The sequence below is a fragment of the Lasioglossum baleicum genome, chromosome 6 (assembly GCF_051020765.1).
Source record: "Lasioglossum baleicum chromosome 6, iyLasBale1, whole genome shotgun sequence".
NCBI classification, from domain to species: domain Eukaryota; kingdom Metazoa; phylum Arthropoda; class Insecta; order Hymenoptera; family Halictidae; genus Lasioglossum; species Lasioglossum baleicum.
In genome coordinates, this window is record NC_134934.1 from 16,652,864 (window position 1) to 16,674,557 (window position 21,694).

Consider the following 21,694-nt stretch of genomic DNA (forward strand, 5'->3'; position numbering starts at 1 on the left):
TAGTCGATGAAATACTTGTTATTCGATCACTTTTTTTCTGTTTTGTTGTAACAGTTCTGGTGAAACTTCAGTTCTGGTTTGGTTGTAACAGTTTTCGATGAAAAATGCCAGTTCGCAAAAGTAATTGATAATTTATCGATAAACTTACAGGTGGCGTTCCTGGAAGTGGTGATACCGCCGGATATAATATCCGAGGAAACCTCGAACGATCTGATGGTACCCGAGGGCGCATCCGCAAAATTGGTGTGCAAAGCTCGCGGATACCCAATACCAGAGATCGTTTGGAAACGAGAAGACGGCACCGAAATTATATCACGGGACAGCCTCTCCGGTGGCAAAACGAAAAGTAAGTGCTGGCTCTCTGTAATTGTGAATTATTCTGCCTGTGCGGTTTGTGAAATACGCGGGAAGAATTTTAATCTGCGGTAAAACAACAGGAAACTCCCCAAGTCAACTGTTTTTTCAAGCTATTATGCAATAGGAATGGGATCAATTTGTTTACGGAAATGGTTCAAACATGTTAAAGGATTGACAAATGGCAGTGTCAATGATGCGTATATAATATGGCAATACATTCCCGATATAAATGGAATGGCTCGTAAACGATCAAATCGTGATTGAAAACAGGGTAATATCGAAATCAAATCCATCCATCAATCTTGCCCTACGCGCGCAAAATCATAAGTCATGACGTATTTTCGAAAATCTTTTTCCGTCGAACAATCGCGGGAAAAAGATTTGTTCGATCGACAACGCGAGTCCATAAATCTCACATCATCGGTTCAAAATCGCGTAAATATTTGGGTGATCATGCTTCCGCGTGAGTTATATTATTTTGTAATAGATATGTCAATTACCAGCATCGATCGTTTATCTTTTTATTGGAGAGGTGATCGAACGGCTCGAAGATATAGGAATGCTGTTATATAGTTTATAGCGCATTTAAATCGGTACTGGATTTACGATTACTTTTTTACCACGCTTATATTAACTTGCCGGATTGTCGTTGTTGTATGTATCAAATCTTGTAATCGAATTTTAAACCACTTCCCGATCAGCTAGAGACTTGAAACTTTAAACATAGCTCAGAACTAGATGCCAATGCAATATTAAAAGATTTTTTAATATTAACCGTCACACCTCGTCGCGCGACACTCGGTAGTACGTCATCGCGTTCAACGATCCCCACTCCGCGCGCCAGCGCTCCCTACTCCACTACGTGTTCCCACTCCACTGGCCCACTTCGCACCGAAGGAGCTCAGTGTGGGTGTGATGTTCCGTTCATTCAGTTCCATTTCGGACAATTTCGGACTCCATCAAGACACGTTGTCTCTCGGAGTCATCCCCTCATTCTATTTCGCGTATTTCCATATCTTGCGTTTCTATATTTTACTACTTCATACCAGTATTACTATATCTTGCGTTCCATTTAAAAAAGACTAAAAAGTAGAAAATAAAAAACTTTATATAAACCACGTTTATATTAAAATGCACTAAAAAGTAGAAAATAATCTTTCTAGGCATATTAGTGACTATAAATAAAAGCGTGGAGCGCCCACGAAGATTACGTCAATATAGTTTAGCGCTCCGCGCTTTTATTTGTAGTCACTGATGTCTAAAAAAATTGTTTTCTCCTTTTTAGTGCATTTTAATATAAGCGTGGTTTTTAAAAAGTTTATTAATATATTTTATCGATTCACCCAAGTTGTCGGAAAATTGAGAAACTGCGAAGCGCAATACTCATTGCGTGTGCTAGAAAAATTTGTGTACTGGCATACCTAAGTGGTAAAGGATGTGTAAAAATACTTTTTTGATTGGCAGTGTACGCAGAGAAATGGTTTCCGATTCACAAACAAATCGGGCGGTCGAGCGTAAACAAAACAGTCGCCAACAATACGACGTAGAAATTCATTTAACGCGGATAAGCTCGTAGTTCTACGGGCATTGTCAGTGCGCATCTTCCTTTTTTTTTCATTCCAGCGGGTTTCTTTGTTCGGAACGGTTCGCCGTCGCGGCGGCGCAGCTCGAAATATTTTCGAATCGGTGACGCTGCCAGTCGGCCGGGTAATTTTAAACTGATTACCCTTGTTCTCGCGTTTCACGTCGCGTCGCGTCGTGTCTGGATAAAATGAACCGCGCATGGCAATCCCTCTGTCCGTTGAATCCGCGGGAGTTTTCGTTTCCCGACCCAGGAGGAACGAGATTGTCGCCGCTCGTATTTCGAAGCTTACCACCCCCCGAGCTGCCTCGTGTTACGACGAATCACGCAAATACTCGACAATGCTTCGGCAGATTCCTAGCCGAGGAGTGAAAGAGCAATTTGACACTTACCTTACACGGCGTTCGTCTCCCGGCAACCCCGTACGTGACAATGGAAACTGCAATTGGAAAAAATCTGTGCAACGTCTGCGCAAAATAAAAAAACACATTTCGTTCTTATTGATATTTGGACGCTCTTAAGAAGGCAATAACTTGTTAGTTTTCTTTTTTTGGCGGGGAGGGAGGTGGAAGTTCGAACAATTAGAAATTTTTAGAAGGAACGTCAGATTTTAATATACAATCTAATATTAGTTACACTCCGGGACGAAAAGATAGCACACTTTGAAATTAATGTAATTTCTGTTTATTAAACATTAGAAAATTCAAGGTTTTTTATACACACATTTTTAGTGTGTCTTTCTTAACATATATGAATAATATGAAACGAAGCTTCATTAACTTATCTATTTTTATTGAATGAATTAGAATAATTATTAACGAAATATAGAGGTACAAAATGATAGCACACTTAACGAAAAACTTGAAATATAACAGAATTAATCGATAAAAATCAATGCTCAATATTTTGTAGGACCTCCAAATTTACAGCTAACGACTTTAATCATTTGGTTTGGTAAATATTTATACAATTTTTTAATTATGTTTTGGCTAATATTTTCCCATTCGTCCAAAATGCTCTACTTTAAATCGTTAATATTTTGGAATTGTCTGCCATTTTGGTACACAGCTCTGGCAAGATGTCCCCAACAAGTTTCAATAATGTTGTGGTTGGGGATCTTGTCTTGTTGTAAAATGTGTTTATTTGCAACAATTCTTACAGCATAAGTGTTCAGTTGTTCATTTACCATTTCAATGTTCAAGATTTCTGTTTCACCCCAATATCCAATATCGGCCCAAATTATCACACAGCCGCCTCCCATTTGGCGATGGCTAAAAAATTGCTGTTCTTCATTCAAATTATGATAGTAATAGCTTATATCGTCTGGACCATCTAAATTAAATCTTTTTTCGTCAGTAAATATGACTCTTCGCCACTTTGTCCTCATATTTATATGCTTTTCGGCAAAGTGTAAGCGGGAACGCTTTATGCTCCTTCTTTAACCAAGGTTTCTTCTGCAATTCTCTTCGCGCTAAGTGCTTGCATTCTTGTAAAACACAACGTACATTCTTTCCGTTAGTATTTACGCCAATACTTCCAGTGATTTGTCTCGCTGTCATCCTCAAATTTGATGCTATTCTCAGTGTTGCACGTTTTTCACAGGCTGTTGAACTTTGTGGGCGCTCAGATTCTTCTTTTCCCAAAATTTTCAGGACTTTTAACAAGCTCATGTAAGGTTGGTGGCAGCGTGCGGTAAAGAACGACCACGCTGTTGGCAACGGAGACCGATCGTCGCTTGTCTAAAACGACAGAGCGACGACGGCGAAGGCGCGATCGGCACTTTTTGTCGGACGTTTGAAGCGAATACACGTGTTACCCATTTTATTCCTGGACTCTTATTTTATTCCCTTATTCCGAAAGAGCCCTTATACTCATAATAACTTTACGGCATCTATTTACAATTTTTGATATTTGTGTAATTCAATCTTGTTGTTTCTTTATCTTCAATATCGTATGTACTCGACATACATTTAGTTTTGTTCCACGACCCATTCTTAACACTTTAGTATGTTGTTTCATTAAATAAGCACGACAGAAGCTAGTATCCACTTTATCAATTACGTTTTGCAATGAATGTTTGCTGTTCAGTAACATCTGCACAACTGACAAATGTAAAACTGCTGTACGTTTTCATTTCGAAAATTCTATTGAAGTAAATATTGTGGATGATATTCAGTACATTGTACGTACAGCCATGTTAGAATATGTTGACATATTAAAATATTAATTTTCTTCAATTTAATGTATCAAATGAGGAAAAATAGATGATGTGCTATCTTTTTGTCCCGGAGTGTGTACGAGGAGAAGAACTTCTTATTTTTCGCAAGAAGATCCGCAGTCTGTTGACGAGATTGTAGAATTTCCTGTGAGGCTGCGCTAAATGAATAGTGGTTTAGGAAAGCCATTAAACCGCGTATGGTCGAACGGATTTTGAAATTCTTTCCATCCGCTTGTGTATTGCAGAAGCTAACGCCCAAGGGGAAACGCTGAGTCTGTCGAAAGTAACCAGGAGCGAGATGGGCGCCTACCTATGCATCGCAAGTAACGGAGTACCACCATCAGTCAGCAAACGGATGATGCTGCAAGTGCACTGTGAGTACGCCCTAATATCGTTTCCCTTGGTACTTTCACCGAGGATCTATCTCCCGCCGAAGATTATCTTCTTAGTTCCGATGGATTCTGCTGATTCGCTCATTGGACCTAACTTATTTTTCGAAATCCTCTCACGTTCGAACCAGCTTTTATTGCGATTTATTACTCTTCTAATTATTTCGCGTTACGTGCACGTCGAGCTACCTCCGGAAAGTAATATCACGGAGAAATATTTATCATTTGTTAAACATCGACCTCCGCAAGAGGTAAAATCTACTTCCATGAACGGCGGAGATAAATAATTCCGATTATCAAAAAAAAAAAATGAGCGAATCAATCGAATATTTTTTATTGAACGTCTATCGGCAGTTTCGCAAATACGATCGATTAGATCCGCGTGACTGAATGTTCCGTTATCGTTCTTGTAGTAATTGTTTGTTAGCTTAACACGGCGTAGGTGCGCCACGATAAAAATTCCCCGGCGGTTCGCGAATATAGAATTATTTAAATAACTTTATCGCATTTGTCTCGCCGCGCCGGCAGGTTCTACGCTGCGATGTTGCAAACTGAATTGTATCACGCGATAGGCATGCATGTAAAACATTGAACAATGTTCTGAATTCTATCTGCGTGGATTCTACAACCCAGTTTCGACGTCGATGTTATTCATAACGGTCACGTTACAAAATTTATGCGCCGAGAAGTAGATGCCATCGTAAAATATCCCCTACGCTCTACTCCATAGACGAGAAAACGTTCCAAGTTAGTGCAACTTGTTTTATACAGGGTGTTCCATCCAAGTTGAGCATCTTAAATATCTCGCATATTCGTGGTAATGGAACGTGTACGACTTTTAATACTATATGACCTTCGTGTGACCTTTAGTAGAAAAAATACAAGACTAATTAAATGAAACGTAGAAACGTCTCGCAAATTGAATTGCAATATTTCCGGAACAAAGCAATAAAGAAACTAAATGTCGCGAGTTCGCGAACGCGTCGAAATCTCGATATTCATACAGTAGGTATTGCTGATACAATTCATCCGGCTTTTTAATTATCGGCGTAATTAACTCGAACGTCATTAATTTCGTTCACGATTTCGAGCCGAAAGTTTACGCGTGCCTGAAGTTTCAGTAATAAAGTTCTGTCATTCCTGCCTTTTTCCCCCGCTAAAGGTTTCCGTATAAGTCTATTGAAATCCGTTTATTGGATTCTTCTGGCTTTACTTCCCCGTAAAAACGGATTAACGCTTAGTCTTTCATGGGACATTCAATTTTTTCATCAGTGAATCGCTTCGGACGCGTAAAGATATCCTACGCATTCGTATGCAACAAAAATCTTGAAATTTCTTGCAGTTCGTTGAGATTTAAGTTAACCTTTCTACTGGAGCCAATATAAATAAATAAGAAAATTGCAAAAGTTGTTTTTGCCGCCCAAATTTACTTTGAGGGGTAAAATCGATCCTTCCGAATGCGGAAATCGACCCTGAAAACCACCAATGAAACAAAATTTTGTTTATAAATATCGTTTTTCAATGTTTAAATAAATGGCTATATTTATAATAATATCATATTGAGATTGCTATCAATATAAATAAAAAACCCACTTTGTTTCATGTCTCTATCATAAACAGAACAAAAGTTATTGAATTTTGTCTAAAAAACAGGCATTTCGGCGCACTATTGGCCGACTGTGCCAACTCGCGTCTAGGTCGCACTCCGATTGGACCGTGTTTTACGCTAATAACTCCTAAACAAAGCTGCGGACGTAATTTTTGCAGAGGAAAATGTCGCTTCAAATGACCTCGGGAACCTCCCATTTCCGGGTTCTGCAGGAGTTTTGGGACACCCCGTATAAACAACTCATAAATGTTCTACCAGTCGATAGCTCTCATTAAAAAGACCAACTTTGGTCTGGAAACTTTTTTCCCAACCCTCACACTTTCCGAGTTATATCGCAAAATCGAAAAATAGCCGAGTGTTCACGGGTCGATTTTACCCCCTCGAAGTGAATTTGGGCAGCAGAAAAAGTCCGGTAAAAAATACCCACATATGCACTATATATCCCGCAGAGTTTAATAATTTTTTGAATTTCCCAATTCTGGATCATTCCTTGTTAACATCAGTGCTGAGCTTCGTCGGTAAATACAAGATTAGATCATTTTACTAAAAAGCAAAAGTTTCGCAATCATCAAATAATTACCGGCGGAAGCTCATCGATCGGTGAATGCAGGAGAAGAACAATTTCGCGAGGCAGGACGGCTCAGAGACGAAAGATGCGTCATTGGCGATGCGAGGCGAGGCAAGTCGAGGCAAAGAAACAAAAAGGAGAGGACGGAACGTGGGGAAGAAAGAGCCGGAATAAAAATAAAATTCCCTTTTACGGTTCCGCGCGGCGTACACCCGAAAAAAGTGCACCATATTCCCGCCACTTAGGCACGGAAGCGTTTTCTCTCAATCGTCCGTAGCGCAAACCTCGAGGAGCGAGGCGCGTACCCTTATCCGCACGACGCGCAGTCTTAAAACCGGTCCGGGACCAGTCGAACGTGCACACAGAGGCAACCGCCGCGTTGGTGGCAAAGGCGAAAAGCAACACAGCGGGCTTGGATAGCCATCGTCTCCTTCTTTGCATAATTTCAACGCGGCAAAAGGGAAGCTTCCGCGCCTCTGTATTAGAAAAGAAGAACGGCGAGAACTAGGCGGGCCAGGCACGGCTTCACGGGGTTCATGGGGGCTTTCACAGGGGTGCACGAGAGAGAGAGTGGAGAACGGTCGGTGGTCGGTAAAGGGAAGGAAAAAAGGAAGCAAAGGTAAAACGCAGCTTAAATAACAGCGCGGAGCCGCGCGGTTAAGGAGAGCTTCGCTTGAACCGTCGGCGATGAATTTTTGGGAATTTATTGTAACAAATGGGCTCGACGAATCTTTCTCAAATTTTACCGGTATTTTATCGCATCGTTGAAGCAACTATCAGTGTATTTTAATTCAGAGAAGAGTATACATAACGAAGCTTTCTATTATCTATATAATAAAAATGTAAATGTCTGTTTGTCCGTTTGTTTGTAATCGAACATCTCCGTAACGGCTGAACGTAGAAAGCTGGGGTTTGTGCCATTAGACGCAGCGTTTCTTCGGGAAGGTTTTAGGACAATCCGCATTCAAAAATGTCTATTCGTTCAAGAGTTTTGACGACTTTTCCCACCGGCTACAACGCTAACTGCTTACTTCAAGTTATGTGAATGTGGCGCGTTTGCGAAAACATTGATGTAGAATAATCGATATGGTTTCGTGTTGATTCGCGTTATAACCAATACGTCACGACGAGAATCTTCTCAGTGGTATTCTGCTTTAAATTATATCGTGAAATATCTATATAAATAGAAAGATTGACCTGTTCGGAGTGATTTGTTCTGTAAGTTTCTCATTGCATTGGAATTCAGCTGAGTAGAATTCATCTGCGTTTGAATTGAAATATTTGGTTAGTATTTTTAAATTATTAATTACAACATGTATAAACGTCACATCTGTGACAGGTAAAAACATGCTTTTAATAAATACTGAGCCACAGCAACGCGTGGCGGCGGAAAGCTAGTTAATAATAAATTGTATTCACAAAACGATGGTTACACCTAGCAACAGACACAACAACGAACGAAACCACAGAACAAATTACTTCGATACAACACACCATTCCTACGAAACAAAATTTCGATAGGGGAAAGAAAGAGTCTTTTCACAGAGAGAAACGATCAAAAACCCCCAACGGTCTAGCACATCCTCTTCCCACACCTCTGCGTTTAAGCAGCGCTCCGAAAAACTTCCACACAGGGAAACAGCCGTCGTTTCTCCTTCACCCTTACGATGTTTCTCGTTTCTTTCCCCGTCAATTCTTTCCTCGTTATTCCTGTTTCGCCGTTGTTCGCGCCACGTTGTCGCTAAACTCGGAGCCAGCGAGTAGGTGTATCGCCTCGAGTGTAATTTTATTATCTTTCTCTGCTTCCCCGACGCGACGCGGCTTTCAAGTCCCCGCAGCACCTTTTCCGTTTTAAAGAGGGAGCCTGTTGTAGTCCGAGGAAAAAATCGATCTACTTCCTACAAAAATTGATAGCGTAACCTCTCGAAAAAAGTCTTCTAATAACGCTTAGCACATTCGCTCAGTGTTACTCGCTCTTGACCAGGATTTCGGTGAAACGTGCCACTGTGCGTCGCGTCGTGGTAAAAGGGCGTCGGACGAAGGGTAAAGGGTTGAGGGAACGTTGGAACGACGACGAGTTAAGTCGCGGTTACGACTGCGTTTCCCGGTGTCTTAGATCCGGGGGAGAGGTAATTCTTCCCCGGAAATTGGATGTACCCAGGTTCATGCTACGATCTTGCACCTGCCCTCGAGCGATAAGATCGTGCGGGATAATCGAATTTCATTGAATACGCTCGCTACCCGCAGACCGTATAGACGATTGCGTCCGCGAGCTATTGCTTCGAAATTCAAGCGATCGGTGGCTATTGTCGATAGAGAGACCGGAACGGGGAGAAGGACAAACCGGATCATCTCGGAGATGGCTGTGCCGCGATCGATCCCTTTCCTGGTTCGTTCGTTCGTTCTGATTGTTACATTCGTTCCACGCAAAGCGAGAAATTTACTTGGGCCCCGTTAGCGAGCGGAATCCCCTTTCATCTTCGCGAGTTCGCCGAAGAAGCTGCCACCTTTTTCATAATCGGCCTCGGAACCGCGAATCCTGCACACGCTATTTCAAACCGCGCTGCTTCAGTGCGAAATAAAAATTGTCCGAGTCAATTGTAAGTAGTGATCGGGGATCGATACCGATACTATTCATGATATTCTATCAATTCGATACCAAATTACCTCGGAACCGCGAATCCCGCACACGCTATTTCAAACCGCGCTGCTTCAGTGCGAAATAAAAATTGTCCGAATCAATTTTAAGTAGTGATCGGATCGATACCGATACTATTCATGATATTCTATCAATTCGATACCAAAGTATGTACTCAATGGGAAGTATCGATACGTATTGAAGTGTAAGGTATTTGGTATTAATTTTTGATACTCATACATCAATCGATACCCGTTTGATACTTCTACGAAAGTATCGATACCTGTTACTTTACGAATGTTTCGATACCTGTTTCATACTTTTCTGAACCCCTTTTAAATTATCTTAAATGCAACTTTTCTGAGACTTACATTTGTATCCAACAGCGTTCTTCCTTTTTACTCGCAAGCGTAATTAACCGTGGAAAGTATTGCTCCGTTCATCAGACCGTATCAGAGCAATAGGACTCGTGAGTCGGGAGGAACCATTGATTTGAACTATCCGATAGCGCCGTAGCACCTTAAACGCTTCCACGGGATTTCATTTCGATACCGAGCCGAGATATGCTGTTACGACGGATTTTTACGGGTGTCGCGCGATGCGATAATGTGCATTGCGCCGGGCTGGACACGCAACGCTTCTTTTCGGCGGGTGGGTACCTATTTAAACGGGATCGCCCCTTTAATTCCGTCGCAGATAAGGAATTCCCCTTCGTTGATTGCGCGACCGAGCAGAAGTAATATGTAAAGGGTCCTCGCGAAACACGGAAATTAAAACTATTTGACGTAATGGATTTTTTCGCTCGACGCGCTGGCCCCCATAGCGAGTCTCCTCTTCTCGTCGTTTTTTATCGTGCCATTTTCTGCGAACGCAGTTTTCGGATTAATGTCCTGTTCGTGATCGTGTGATTAGCAGTTCTGCCTTTTTATAAGTCGTGTCAGGAACATTCGAACATTTTTTACAAGTTCTAAAACCTTAGTAACTAAACAAACCTTTTATCTCCCACTGCATCAGGCTCCCTTGTTAATATTCAAAGTGTTTGTATATTATTTTTCACAACCTCTGTGTGTATGCGCAATCGAACTTCAGCTTGGCGTTCGAGACTTTGACTTTAAAGGTGCACAATCGCCGCATGATATTTGCCGTGGCAAATTTTATTACAGTTTTTTATGTTGTCGAAATCGTTCGCTATTTGGAAGCATATATTTTATGATGGTTGGATTTGAGGAATGGGAGCAATATTTTTGTTGCTTCCTGTGCAAATGGTTTTGTTTTTACGTGGCCGAGAGACGGCGAGTTTTATTAGGTAACGTTTGCCTATCGAATACCTTGTTCCTAGAAACGATTCGAGCTTGAACATTGTTATTTGAAGAATTGCGACACCCGCGCACGACCGCTGTGCCAGTCAACGTGTTAAAGCTTTGCACTGGAATGGCGAGTCTGAGGCGCCACTAAAAATTGCCATACCATTACCTAAAACAGTTTTAACATTATTAAATTTGTCTGTATTCTATAAATTGTAATAAGCTCAACTGTTATATAAGAAAACATGTTCAATTTGATGTGCACAATGTAAAAAAGATTACATAGAACGAAAATGATCTGGGTTGAAACAAATATCATGATATTAGAACTCAAATTGCTTCGAGTGCAAAGGGTTAACGTTAACGTTACTATGCGTGTTCTCTCTTGTACGTTCAAAATGTATATCTAAATGTATATAAAAATAACGCGAACATTCGTCTTGCAGCATATTCGCTTCCTCGAAACAATCTCCCTAGCACAAGAAACGTTTCTCGTCGGTGGGGAGGATAACTAGGTGACCTGTTTCAAATAATTGAATTAATTTAATTCGAATGAACGCAGCCACGAAGAATGACCACCGAAGTGAACAGCATAAATAGCTCGTCCGTTATCGCTTGCATAAGAACGTTCGTGTTTGGTGAAAAACATTTCCAGCGGGATCTGGGTGCCAGACTGGTTCGATCTGTCGCGTCGCGTCGGGGCCGCTCTCGCGAATATTTGAGAATCTCCGGGATTAAAATTTGATTAAAGTACGGCGATTAACAGTTTTATCCGAATGGGAGGAAACCGGTGTAGTACAATAGGTCGCAGACAGATAATTTTAAACGCGCCTACGTGCGGCAGAGGTGGGAAATCAGATTAATAATCTCTGGCCTGTGAATTAAACATGCGGTGGCTCAAATTCAGCGCGTAATTCCCAATTGTGCAATAGCTGGTCATTATTGCGCAGAAAGCGTGCTTAACCGTTGCCAGCACCTTCCCATTTTCGCCCCTCCCCTCTCTTGCACCCCCAAACATCCCCAACCATCCCCAACCCCACTGTTGTACGACACTTGAATAGCAACGCGTGAATGGAAATAACTGACGCTTCGAGTGCGTTCACCGAGGCGCGGTTAATTGTCGGTTGATTACGCGCGATTTATTAACTCCGCGCGGGAAACAAGTTCAACTGCTTGGTCGGACGCTCGTGCTCTTTCGTAGGCGCAACGTGATTAATCGTGATCGCGATCATCAACGACCACATTCGATTATCGCGTTCTTCGCGAGAAGGATCGTGTTACCATCCTGTAGCGTTCTGGAGAGCTTGATTCCAATTGAAAATTTCTTTTAGACCATTTTTAAACATTGTTACTAACGCTGTACCTACCAGAAGCCCGTTGAACTCGATCTTTTCATTTAATGCATACACAACTGGTGAAATTTACTACAATTTAGGGCTGCTCTGTACTTTACTGGACTCAAAATTTGTGCCTTTCTCCTACGAATTATGATGTATTTGGTATGTAATTCAGTAGATTTGTGGCTGGCGCGGATGCAGATCGAAGTTTCGAACCTCTAGGATCAATAGTTGAGAAGCTATGGTCGTTTAAAATTGAGCAGTTTTGTAGTTGACGGTCGCACGCCGCACAGTGGTCTGAAAGCGGTAAAAACCCCATCTTTTCAAGTTTCTTGAAAAACCAAATTTTTTATATTTTTAACTAGTAGGAGAGTAAATTCAAACATTTCTAAGATGAATCAGTTCAAAATCCAAATTCACTTTGTTGTAGAACGTCTTAAAGTTGGCCATGCTAAGCATACCTAGTTTTCAGCATAAATTCAAGCGCATGTGACGAAGTACTGTAAAGTTACTTGTATACAAATTATTTTGTACAATATTATATTTTTCATAATTGTGATTGTAATTGGTGTTTCAAATGCAATATTTACCATTAAAATCTTATACTGTTCACTATCTGAAGCATTCTATTGTAATATATAACAATAATGTACCTCACATTTGCGAATATTAGTTTTGTCTACGATTTAGAGCAAATTCGCCATTTCGGAACATTATCGGCCGCTAAGGAAATGGCGATAACTCATAAGACTGCAATAGACCGTAGGTAAATGAAACGTACACTTGTTTCATAGCCTTAACAGCTTCTTTTCCAAAAAAAATGAACACTTGATCGCGATTAATAATCAACTTTTTTGTTACCAGATATGTAGATTTCTTTTTTCATCTCCCAGAGCTTTAAAAAGTGAAATAAAGCAATAAAATCAGAATATTATATTACATTAGGACATGCCCAACCATATGAAGAATGATAAACTAGCGTTACACCGCGATAATAAATCGCAAAGACAATTTCAATTATAAATTTTTCTTAAATGCTTCCGGCGCAACGGTTCGATCTTTTATTACGAATTATATAAAGCAATTTTGCTAATTGTCAAACAAAATCAACGTTACGATTCTAGTTTGGATCTTTTTCAAAATTTATTTGAATCGCGTTTGCTTTGGGGAAAATAAATTGTTGTCAGTATCTTGACAACAAGCATGTCCGATGCACGTAACACACGTGTCACACATTTATCATAAATTTATTTTCCCCAAAGCAAACGCGATTCAAATAAATCTTGAAAAAGATCCAAACTAAGATCGAAACGTTGATTTTGTTTGACAATTAGCAAAATTGCTTTATAATTCGTAATAAACGATCGAACCGTTGCGCCGGAAGCATTTAAAAATTTATTAACAGCAAATACGATCGATAAAAGAAACATATTTAATTTCAATTATGGTTGAAAATGCCGGTCTTCTAAAATTACTAACTTTGAACTTCGTACCTCCGACAGAAGTACGTATTAAATATTGGTTGTAACAAAAAAACGTGCTCTGGAACTTTATAAATAAAGTACTATTGCACAGATTTTTAAACAACGGGAAAAAATTGTTGACTTTTGGCCACGATACGAGTTGGTTAGGATTAGATCGAGGGGGGCGGCAAGGTAAACTGCTCGCGGTTGTCACTACAAAGCAATATGGAGGCACCCTTACCTGTTAAAAATGCTCAACTTTAAGCGACCATAGCTCCTCAACTATTGATCCGAGAGGATCGAAACTTCGATCTGCATCCGTCCCAAATACAAATCTACTGGATTACATACCAAATGCATCATAATTCGTAGGAGAAAGGTACTAATTTTGAGTCCGGTAAAGTAAACTTTACCCGAATTTAGTAAATATGAAAAAATTTAGTACTGGATCAAATATTTCGAATAATGATATTTTACACGAGACATTTTTGGTCGAGCACGATCATTCTCAGCAACATAATTATAGAGCCACAGCGGAGATGCCCTCTCGTCTCGGCTTACATTCATACACCCCGTACGTTTCGGTATAGCCGATGAGTTACAGCCATCGCGACGAGCTTCCCGTAATTAGTTTTCATTCGTGCGGAAACGAATATTTCCTGTCTCCGACCAAGAACGATTCCATTTCTGTCGGCGACCGGATTCGGTACGACGCGGCGCAGCGCGGCGGGGAATGCTTCCCTGTCGATGCTATTCGAAGGAATCCATCGGCCGTGATGTTGCAGACGATAACGCGATCATAAATCACGATAGCCCGCCTAAAAAGTGCGCGGCGTAAAAAGGATGTAAACCAGAAATCGTAAACTGCAGTTTAACGTGTAAGAGGTAAAAGGCGACAGAAATCCAATACTGCAGCAGAAAGTATGCGCGTAAAGTTCTTATCTGTAGAAGCAAGTGGCGGCGTTCCTGATTCGAGTGTGGATAATAAAAACGAGAAATTCGTCGGACGGTTTGTTGTAATTCCCGGGGCGAACTATCTGCCGCCGTTTCAGCGCTGTGTATTATTCAAAACTTTCATTATCGTCATCGTCATCCGTAGGAATTAAATCGGTGACGCTTCGAAATGAAATCGTTTATTTGCTTAACGCTCGGCTTACGTCACGAAATTACGCATTCTAACATTTTTCAGAATGGTAATTATTTTCACGGCGCTCAGGTTCGATCAATTTCTACACTAAATAAATATAGCTAAGAGAGGCATGAAAAACGTTATGATTCGGGTTTGAATCAGATAACGCTTCCGATTCGGATTTGAATCTGCAAAGATGCCAAGTGCTATTTTATTGGAGGAAAACAAAGGTGGAGTGTTTCGTCCTAGGCCCGCTAGAGGACTCATCAGTAAGGCTATCTAGCGGACCCTGCCTTAGACACAAATGTCATGAGGAAAGTTCTTAGTATACTAATTGGTGTCAGTTTAGTAACTTGTGAGAAAGTCTTGTTCAACCGCCTGCCCATCTTGCGGACGTTTGTCGAAACAAGGCTTTAACTCTGTAATTTTTTCGCCATCTATAATGATAAAGGAGGTATTTTCACGATCGTACTATTTGAAAGAATGGTAATTATTTTCACGGCGCTCAGGTTCGATCAATTTCTACACTAAATGAGTATAGCTAAGAGAGGCATGAAAAACGTTATGATTCGGGTTTGAATCAGATAACGCTTCCGATTCGGATTTGTAATTAATAGCATATACCAATAAACACCAATAAAATAGCACTTGGCATCTTTGCAGATTCAAATCCGAATCGGAAGCGTTATCTGATTCAAACCCGAATCATAACGGTTCATGCCTCTCTTAGCTATACATATTCATTTAGTGTAGAAATTCATCGAACCTGAGCGCCGTGAAAATAATTACCATTCTTTCAAATGGTACGATCGTGAAAATACCTTCTTTATCTATAATAACATTTTTCGTTTACGATTATAGAGATGGTGACTGTGTTCTCTATAAAGTAATATTCAGTCCTGAAATCTGGCACATAAATCTGCGAATAACGGTCGCGGAAAAATTAACAAAAAACGTGTGTTGGGTCGTTACTTTTCCAAATCAGCATTCTACAGCGATATCGATGTTAAACAGCGACTGGAAATGGTTGGAAAGATGTGAAATATTGGAAGCAGAACCGAAGCGAACTGAATGAGAAAGGACTGTGTTGCGAGAGGCTAGTCGGCTAGTGCCACGCGCAGCAATGACGTAGTGCTAATTTCTGCGTTTCTTGACGGGAGCCTCCTCGTAAATTCGTTGTGCTCGTATCGTCATAAACAATTACTCCGATTCCACCGGGCGATCCTCTGGAAGCGACGCGCGACGGAATTGCGCGCGGAACGAAATAAAGCTTCGAACAATTTGTCCCAGAAGAGGTGAACTGGCCCCGAAATTGTTCCGCCGGTGGCAGTGATTTACGGCAGTTGTAATCAGTTTGATTAACGCAGACAGCCGCGATAAATGCAGGCCACCGCGAGAGGCTGCTTCAATTTGCAAAGAACTCGCGAAACGTTCGACGAGCCTACGCCGCGCCGTAAGTCTCGTCTATCGACTCTATTGAACGATATTTCATCGGAGAGAGAACGCGCCGCTTTTTAAAACTTTATTAGCCGTTTCCTGTTTCATTGGCGTGCGCGAGCTTCGACTCTAATCGGATCGCCGGGAATTAAACGTTTCTCGCGAAATCCCAGCGTTGTTCTGCTTGAGATATTCTTTTAGTATCGTATACTTCTTTATACATGTTACCATAAAAATTCGATGAAATGATACCTTCAATCCTGTCATTATCATTATACGAAGGCCTCCGGTAGGTAAAGTGTTTAAAGAACAGCTAGTAAAACAAGAGATTAGAAAGTGAATCAACGCTTGGCGACATTCGACGTTTTCTTCGGTGTTTGCAAGGCTGAAACTCGGTCCGATGAGACAGGGTCAGAATAGAGGCGAGCGCATTCGCAAAGTTATTTGGAAATGTGGCCTGCTTCTACGGAATATTTCGGCCGGGAAAATTAAAGGGCTAAATCTACGAGGAGTCGGCGGAGGGAGGGAGTTAGGGCTCAGAGGGAGGGAGGGAAACTATTCTACTCTGACTAAACGTGCCCAGCAGCTATCTATCCACTCCGCCTTGCTCGCGGGACTTAATTTAGATTCGTGCGGATTAACTTCTAACTTTTGACCGACTCTCCAGCCAGTGTAAAACTGCTCGCGCCCCGATCACGCCATACCTATTCCTAACGTTCGAGTTTAACGCGCGATTGATTAACACACCTGAAATATTTGCGACGAGGTAACTACTTTGCGAGCGGGTCTGCCGTTCGCCTGCATCGGGCCTGATCGCAAGAATGCAGGGTGTTCGAAAACGACGTAATTATAATATAAACGTCGGAATTTTTCTATTTGGTTGTTACATATGAAATGTCCGATTCTTAAGAGTATAGTAATCATCCGAATCGCTTTTCATTACTAAAAGTTGTAAAATCGCAATTCAAAATCCATAGAAATGAAACAAAGTTTACCCTCGTATGAGCAAACACGAGACTATTGGAGGTTGGTTTTTATCAATTTTGAAAGATAAATGTATTAGCAACACGTCTGAAACGGAATTTTGGTGGGACAACGCGTGGGACTTTTAACTTATGTCTACTAGGGTGGACCTTAGTTATACTTGGTGAAAATTATTTTGTCGAATTTTTTTCGGGACACCCCCTAGAATTATGACACTTGGCGCAAAAATAATGTGTGCAAAATTTGAAATCGATCGGATAAGTGTTGCCGCATCGACTTTGAAAATTTTTTAATTTTGTAACTCGATTTTCTCCACTGTAGTATATCATTAGTATATATTTTTATATATCGTTGAATTTGTCTTTTTACGCACTATAATAATGTAGAAACAAAATGTAGCATTAATTTAAAAAAAAATTCGAGACCTTGAAAATCTCAAAAATTGACTTTTCAAAAAAAAATTTTCTTTTTGCATTATATTTAATTAAATAAACAATACAACTTTTGTCTAAGAAATTTTTTTATATTTTTATAAATATACATTATACATATAATACAGTACATTATACATAAAATAATTTGTTTATCTCGTAATGACTTTTTTGATACATCTGGATATTGTTTCCTATTTTCGGAAATAATTTGTAAAATATATTGTCCTCTTCATTTTTTGATAATAACTGATTATAGTCTTGAATAAGCTTAATACCGCGCTCAGCAGTGTCATTAACAACTTTTAAGTTTTTTACAATGTTTAGTCCAAAATCCTCGTCATATTCCCATAAATCGGGATCTTTTTTAAAAAATTCTATAGGAATTGAAAATCTTTCAAAAAATCTTAGTGTTGTGGGAAATAAAATGTTCACGAGTCTTCACGAGTTATTTCATATTTCTTACATGATTCGTCGGTTTCAATGTTATCAGATTCGTCGACTTCAGTGGTAAGTGCCTCCAGCATTCGTAAATTTGTATTCTTCTCATTCTTGCATTCTTCGTCTTCTTCAAGTGTCACAATTCTAGGGGGTGTCCCGAAAAAAATTCGAAAGTCGAAAAATAAGGTCCACCCTAATGTCTACGTTTCTACAACACGCGCATCAAGTTTTACCTTCTACGTTCTCCAAAGAATATTGCCATCGTGTAACGTAATGACTAACAATTTTTGAGATACAGAAACAGGTAAACATTGTACTTACTTCCAGGAACAGCATCCATTTTGCAGAATTGAAATTGATGCACTATTTTGAAAGTTATGCACTTTAGAAGGGGGCGTTCAATTTCCTACTAATGCGCGCGACAAATGCTCATCAAACGAAGGCTAACTTTGAACTGACTGCAGAACCGTACCATAAACTTTTTACCTTTTTCCTTGGTAGCATTCAGGGTCATAACATCACTTTATCTAACCCTAGAATTACAAACTCCTAGGAGGAAGTTCATTTTTGAGGTTTTGGCCGTGTTTTCGGGATTTGGGACCACTGTGCGTCGCGCGGGAAGGCGTAACGGTTAAATTTAATAGTTCACACCTCCTAAACACATAGGCTTTTTAAAAATTTATGTTTAAATATTGCATTGTCATCCAGTTCTGTGAGCTGTGTTTAAAATTTCAAGTCTCTAGCTCATCGGGAAGTTAGTTTAAAATCAATTGCAAAATTTGTACCGAACAGACAGACAAACAAACAGTCAGACAAGAAAGCGAGCTAATAAAAACGTGGTAATAAGCACCATCGTAATCGATGTTTGTTAAAATGCAGACTCTAAGCATGCAAATTGGATATTATACGTGAAATCTGCTTAGTAAGGGAACAACAGCTTCGCGTGTACGGGTGTTACACATTTTTGTCGTAGTGAAAATTGTAGGTGGATTTGCCGCAAACGCGTATAAATAAAAGAAGAGCGGCATGATTGGATTACGAGGTATTGAATAGCCGAGTAAACACAGTGCATAAATTCGCTTTCAGAAGTTTTTACAATGTATACCTGAATCCCCGGGTGTATTTAATTTTCTCGAAAAGCATTGGAAGTAGCTCAATATTTTGTAAAAACCTTTCGACAGCTAAATGGAATCAAATATTCGTTTACATCCTGAAAGCTGATGTTTCCACATTTGCAGATATATTGTATTAAATAAACAAAAATCTGGTAAAATATTTTTAATTATGCCATTCATTAACGACACCATAAAAAGGTTCTGAAGTGAAAAAACGTTGGTGAACGTCGATGATTAACTTATTATCAACGATTGTGGAGATTCTCCTTGGGGAGTAGAAGCTGCTGTGAAGCGTTTGGGGTACACTTAAACGGTGTACCGTGTTTCTTCACATAAAATAAGCTTACAAGGCAAGACATTAGGGGTTTCCGAGTGTCCTCTTGGGTCGTCTGCCCAGGAGTTTCCTACAAGTCTGCGGTTTCCAAGAGATAAGTACGGTCCACGAAAAGTATAATTCTCTTCGTTCATAGACGAGAAGGATGCGGTGTTTCTGCTCTAATAAGATAACATCCCACAGCATTCTATATTGTACAATATATATTTCGCTTCTGCATTAAAGTCGCCGCACGTTCCGGTAATTCGAAACGAAAATTAATCTTTACACTGTGGCACTTAGTGAATTGCAATTGTCGCAACACGATATCACCAGAATTTTTTGTTTCATTGCGGCTGCGCCCTTCCCTGTCAAAGACAGAGAAGATCGTTGAACTTTAAACACTCATAACGTTTGAACCAGTGAATTCCTAACATTAAGACTCGGATTTTCGCCATTTTCTCTTCAAAATCTACAGGATTATATTTAAAACGGTAAAAAATTTCTGGTTTCCTCAGATGAAGTTGAACCAAAGAATCTATGAACATCGGTATATGATTTTCTTTATGTATTCTGCATACAGATCCGCAGTCTAGTCAAATACGTGGCTAATTAAAACAGATTTCCCGAACGGTCAAAGAAATGTAGCATCTCGAAATGGTGTTTCAGGAGCAGAATTAGTATTCCGTAAATATAAACAGCGGGAATAGTCCCGAGAGCGATGGCCGGTGCTAATCTGACTGAAAGGCTTTAGTTGGACAGTTTACGATGAAATAGTCGCTAATTACCCGCATCGGGCAGCAGAAAATTCGTCGGTTGTGCAGGTAAAGGGCGAAGAATACTGAAAATCTCGGGCGTCGTTGAACGTGTTAAAACAGCGAATCGTTTAAAGATGTCTGGCAGGAATATTGTCAGGCGAAATACGCTTGCCGCGCTGCGGCAAAACGTTAGGAAATCCTGTAATAGGTTTCTGGGTGGACTGGTCAGAGAACAGACTGTGGTTTTGTGGGGCTGGCTACCGTAGGAACCGGAATTCTCTCTGCTTGCGAGCCAAAGGACAGATCTTCGTACTTCCACGGCAATACTATGTGTACAACCTCGGCGTTTCACTGCGTCCCTACGATACACCGTGAATAGACGATTGGCGCGACGTTATTTCCTGTAATATTGATAGTCGGTCCCACCGTCAGCCTTCTAATATCCAGCCAGATTCGTTCCGGAACCACCAAATTTCATTTGACAAATACGAATATTCGAATCGATCGAAGTGCAACACGATTAAGAAACCGAGAACACGTTCTTTCTCGAAAATATGTTGTCTGCTAATTAAAAGCTCGGCGAAAACATTGGAAAGTCTAAAACCACCACATTCGCAAATTCTGTCATTCAAACTGAGAAAGTTTCGCACATTTAGCATAAGATTGCTCGTAAATGATAGATCGATATATTCAGTTTAATTTTTTACATTTATCGGAACGCAAACTCTGCGAGATAAATATGTCAAACTGCCACAAGGGACGAATAAAGTTTGCAATTTTAACTGTGTAGCAAGGGTCAGCGAAATTGCATCGCGTTAATGTGATTCAGTTTTAAACTGAACCTGCAGAGCCATTTTCCTTTAAAAATGCTATGCATTAAAACAACTGTAGAAATACTTTAAAAAATTTGTGTGAATGGAATTTCCATAGATCTGAAGACCGGAGCCTCCTCTTTAAAACTGTACCTTAAAAATTGTTGTATGATTCTTTTCACTGTTTCATGGAACACTGTATACAAGGTGTATGTGCAAACATAAGTCAGAAAAAGAGAATAACATTTTTTCGTTCAAACTAGAACGCACACCGCCGCCTGACCTGCATCGCACCATCGACGCCGTTTTGGGTTTCTTCTATGTATTTCAATGGGGATGCGCACACTAGTCCGCATGGTCTAGTTGACCATTAGGCATGGTCAAATATTGGTTGACCAGCCTAAATACATACTCTGCAAATTGAGTATACGTTTTTTATGTATCTACAAAACGTATTTTTAAAATTTTTAATATAGGCCCACATATAAAAATTGTTAAATGCAACTTTTAATATTTCTTCTACAATTCCGATCACAATTGCAATTTTCGAAAAAAAAATTTTTCGACATTATAAAGTTAATTTTCGAGGTTGAAAAAATAATTTTGTAATAGCCCAATCCTTTCCGAATAAAACAAAAACAAATGTAGCTCAATCGGACAAACAGTTCCCGAGAACAAAATTCGTAAGTGAGGCCCATTTTCGCCAAAATGGGCAAAAATTGAAAACTTTGAAGGCCTGCCATTTCTAAAAAAATTCGAAACCGGCAAAGTGATGACTTAAAGCCCCCCTAATTTTACATGGACTACAA

General features: G+C 40.1%; 1 protein-coding gene across 5 annotated transcripts in view; it reads left to right on the forward strand.

Annotated features, from left to right (window-relative positions):
- Positions 1–21,694, forward strand: part of LOC143210084 (lachesin) — a 292,319-nt gene that overhangs the window by 230,116 nt on the left and 40,509 nt on the right. For all 5 annotated transcript variants that reach the window (XR_013009184.1, XM_076426569.1, XM_076426567.1 and 2 more), the window contains 2 exons: positions 151–346; positions 4,403–4,531. Coding sequence is in view for 4 of the 5 variants with exons in the window: in XM_076426569.1 (XP_076282684.1) it covers positions 151–346; positions 4,403–4,531 (325 nt within the window). In the remaining variant the exon portion in view is untranslated. The remainder of the gene's footprint in view (positions 1–150; positions 347–4,402; positions 4,532–21,694) is intronic.